The 4,153-nt window shown below is 42.2% G+C and overlaps 1 protein-coding gene across 1 annotated transcript; it reads right to left on the bottom strand.

Annotated features, from left to right (window-relative positions):
* Nucleotides 1–759: 759 nt before the first annotated feature.
* LOC147626067 (UDP-glycosyltransferase 85A1-like) lies at nt 760–3,025 on the bottom strand. Its single transcript, XM_086817625.1, has 2 exons — nt 2,353–3,025; nt 760–1,936 (listed from the first exon to the last, which is right to left on the bottom strand). The coding sequence occupies exons 1-2, from the start codon at nt 2,840–2,842 to the stop codon at nt 1,005–1,007; spliced, it is 1,422 nt and encodes a 473-aa protein (XP_086673751.1). The 5' UTR covers nt 2,843–3,025; the 3' UTR covers nt 760–1,004.
* Nucleotides 3,026–4,153: the final 1,128 nt, after the last annotated feature.

Raw genomic sequence — 4,153 nt, 5'->3', positions numbered from 1 at the left:
ATAGAATTTGTTTGGTCTCTCTCTCACACACACACACGCACGCATACAAGGCTAATATTTGAAACTTACTGATTCCTTGTGTTTTTTCATTAATTGAGAACTTGTAGGTTAATTATTGCCCACTATTTCCATCATTTCATGTTTATGGCTACTATTCTTAGAAGAGTTTGGGCTGTTGGAGGAGGACAAAGTACATTCGTCCCCTCAAAGGGCTATTCTAGTTGAGAATGAGGATGATTTTAATTTGGAGGGGGGGTGTTCGATGGCCTTTTTCTCCCCTAGGTAAAATGTGTCAATGTACTTAACTTTCATAATCTTGCACTCTCACCACTCACCTTTCAGCAAAAGGGCTTCTTTCAAGTTCAACAAATTACCTTTTGACATAAGCGGTTCAATTGCAGCTCTACATGGCAAATCCAATGTCCCCTCGTATTCTAAACCATGCTCGTGTGAAGAGTTACACCTGGAGTCCAAGGATTTGGATATGGGTCTCTTTTAGTGGTGTTTTCTTTTCTGGATTTGAAAGAGGGGGGGAGACAGATTTTAACATAAAATGTGAAGTGATTTTGGAATCTCTCGGTAGAAGCATATGGAAGCCCGATGCACGAACCACCACGCCAATGAGAGAGAGAGAGAGAGAGAGACCTAACATATCTTGATCAATTCAAAACAATTGCCAAAAGCAAACATATTTCATTGTATCCCTCATTCTTCTCTGTAATGTAACTACTTCCAGACTCATAGATTCGACCAGCAAAGGGGAAGAAAAAAACTATTGCTTCATTGATGACAATCTTCTACTCCCTCCAAAAATCCATTGATTTCTTTACATTTACCCTTCCCTTGTTTAGGACAAGTGTTGTAGAAACCAAGAGGAATAACAACTAAGTGAGCTCAACATAGTTCCATTGTTGAGATTTCAAGAACTCAAACTTGCTCCTCTGCCCTGGTGCATGCCTGTAAACAACTGCTAAGACTTCAATGGCCTGTAAGCTCAGAAAACATCAACAAAGCCCTAGCTTCTGCAAGAAAGGTTGTAAAACACTGTGCAGATTTACACGTGAAGAACCAGCATCCTGCACTGCCTTCTTGGCTGCATGGCTTAATATTCTTGCTCTCTCTCTCATTTCTCGCCCTTCTTCTCCTTCCATCAGCAACCTCACCAGCCTCTCCACCTCTTGCTTTGAAACCATTTCACCATCCGTCAGTTCAAAACTCTTTCCTATCTTCCACTCCTCAACCATCCATTTCCGGTTCATCATCTGATCTGCAAAGATAGGCCAATTCAAAGTAGGAACTCCCATGCTTATGCTCTCCAAGGTGGAGTTCCACCCACAATGAGTCAAAAAGCCACCCACACTTCTATGAGATAGAACAAGAGCCTGTGGTGCCCATGAAGTTATGTAGACCCGACCTTCACCTCCCTCTGAAAAGCTTGGGGGCAGTAATGAAGCAATGATGTCCTTCAAATCTGGTCGGATTGCCCACAAAAGAGGCTTCTGGCTGGCCTCTAGACCAAGCACTAGCTCTTTGAATTGAGCCCGGGACAAACTAGCTATGCTTCCAAATGAGATGTAGAGTACTGATGACTCCTTTTGCCTGTCCAGCCATGGTAGGCATTCATTATCCTCTGGCCATAATCCTGTCCCTGCTCGGTTATCCTGTGACTCTTCCACAGCCAGAATTGCTGGTGGAAGAAAAGGCCCTGCAGGAAGAACTTTGTGTTGCTCTTGCAAAGCCAGTAAAACCCCTTTTTCCAGGTCATAGAAGGTGTTGATCAGAACACACTTGGCTTCGTGGAGACGTTGAAAGGGTAGGAGCTTAAACTGGAACATGTAATTTGCAGCATCTGCAGTTTGGAAAAAAGAAGGTAGATCTTGTGGTGCAAGAGGAGGGTGTCCTGGGATGCTTGTGATAAGGTCCTTCTTGGAGCTTTCTGCTCAAAAGAAAGCACAAATTTGATAAACGGTTGTTTAAGCAAATGAGAGCATGAGGCACACCATTTGTTGTTATATGAAACGAGTATAAATTGATTGCATCATGCAGCTTAGCTGTTCACAGACCAATCACCTATGAAAACACAGGTGTCATCTGTCTCGTATTTCAAGTGACGCGGGGAACAGTGCCTTTATAGGTCGATTAAAGCTACCTAGGTAGGTGATGGTTGACCTATGTAATGGTTGCATTTTCTGATGTAGGGCAGTGATCTCATCTCATTCACACAACGGTCTCATAAACCCTCCAAAGTATATTCATTGTAATTCGAGCAAAATTTGATTAGCTTTTGCATTACATGCAGGTCTCCAAAGAATGAAACGAGTTTTATAGCAGGGAGTGAGAAGTGGCATGTACCTGAGAGGGGGATGTAGCCATGATGGAGCAAGTGGGGGATGTGGAGGTTGACTGCAAAGCTGGCTGCGGATTGAAGCCAGACGGCGATGCGGGGGAGTCCAAATTTGTTGGCCACGTCCTGGGTGAAGAGCATGAGGACGTCAGAGAAGATGCAGGCAGGGGGGTGGTCGGAATGGAGAAGTTCGGCAACAAGGGTTTCGAAAGGGGCGGGCATGTGGGCGTCGATAGCCTTGGAAAGCACTCCCAGGTCCGCCATGCGATTGTAGTCCGGTGGGAAGCCGTCGGGGATGTGTGCCAAGCGGATGTCCGGGGCGTTGGACTGTTGCGGCTGGGACTCTAGTATGCGGGCGTGGTTGTGCTGTGTGTTGACGAAGGTGATGCTGAAGCCCTGGAGGGCCAACTGCTTGGCGAGCTGCATGAAAGGGTTGATGTGGCCTTGAGCGGGGTAAGGCACCACCACTGCGTGAGGTTTTTGGGAAGAGGCCATCATGATGAGCCTGGTCGCGTGAGGGAGGCTATTCCACCAAGCTTTCCCGCTGCGTTTCCCGGTTTCTGAAATAACAGCTGCAGAGCCTATGATCTATTAAGTAGCTGAAATGACAGATGCAGAGCTGCTTCCTGCTGGGAGAGGCGAGACGAGGGGAAAACTCGGATGATCTTTGCACAAAAAGACGAATGTTGCGCAGCCGTTGAGTGTCATTGAATAATTTTTTTAATGAATAATTTACTCACATTGAATGAGTCTCATATATATATAGATAGATAGATAGATAGGAAGGAGAGTTTCATATTTTTGATCTTCTTAAAAGGAACGTTCTTTTCCACTTTTGCTCATTGAACGAGTTTCTTAGGTTTTTTCCTGATTTACCCACTTCTGCTATGATTTTTTTGTGGTTTTCTTTTTATGCCTAGATTAAAGTAGTCTTAAGCTACTTAATGATGCAAGGAAGCAAGCATACATATAAGAGCTCAAACAAGTAAGCAAGCAAGTGTCACCATAATATAGTAAACAGAGAAGAAGAGTACATAGATGCACATGTGCATACACATTTGTACATGTACATGCACACTCTCACACACATATATGTTTGTGCACATGCACACACTCTCACACACATATATGTTTGTGCACATGCACACACATATACATAAAAATGCTCACATAAAAAAAGTCACATGCTCGCACAAACACATACACATTCGCATATGCACACACATGTTCATGTGTGTGTGTGTGTGTATAATATACATATATATATTACATTATATTATATAAAGAGTGTAATGTGTATATAACTATATGATATATATATATATATATCTTCTCTCTCTCTCTCTCTCTCTCTCTCTCCTAGATGGATATATATACATTAGAGAGTATAATATATGTAAATATATGTAAATATATGTAAAGAGTATACTATGTATATATCTATAGCGGAGAGAGAGAGAGAGAGAGAGAGAGAGAGAGAGAGAGAATATTTAAATACACACAAACACACACACACACAGATATGCATACATACATACATACATACATACATATATATATATATATATATACTTTGTCTGTTTATTATTTAAATACATATATATATATGTGTGTGTGTGTGTATGTTCTTGTGGGGAAGAATTGTTTTTAATGCCCGACATGGCAAGAGGAGGAAAGCTGAAGCATGAGAGTTTCACATTTTTGAACTTTTTAAAAGGAAAGTTCTTTTCCACAAGCCTAGATGCATTGGGGCTCACAATTAGTTGTCACCATCAAGTCTTTTGCTCATTGAATGAGTTTCTCATATAT

This window comes from Cibotium barometz, chromosome 23, assembly GCF_041138505.1.
Source record: "Cibotium barometz isolate CiBa-2024 chromosome 23, ASM4113850v1, whole genome shotgun sequence".
Lineage (NCBI taxonomy): Eukaryota > Viridiplantae > Streptophyta > Polypodiopsida > Cyatheales > Cibotiaceae > Cibotium > Cibotium barometz.
The sequence above is the reverse complement of the archived record's forward strand: the minus strand, read 5'-3'. Positions and strand labels throughout refer to the sequence as shown.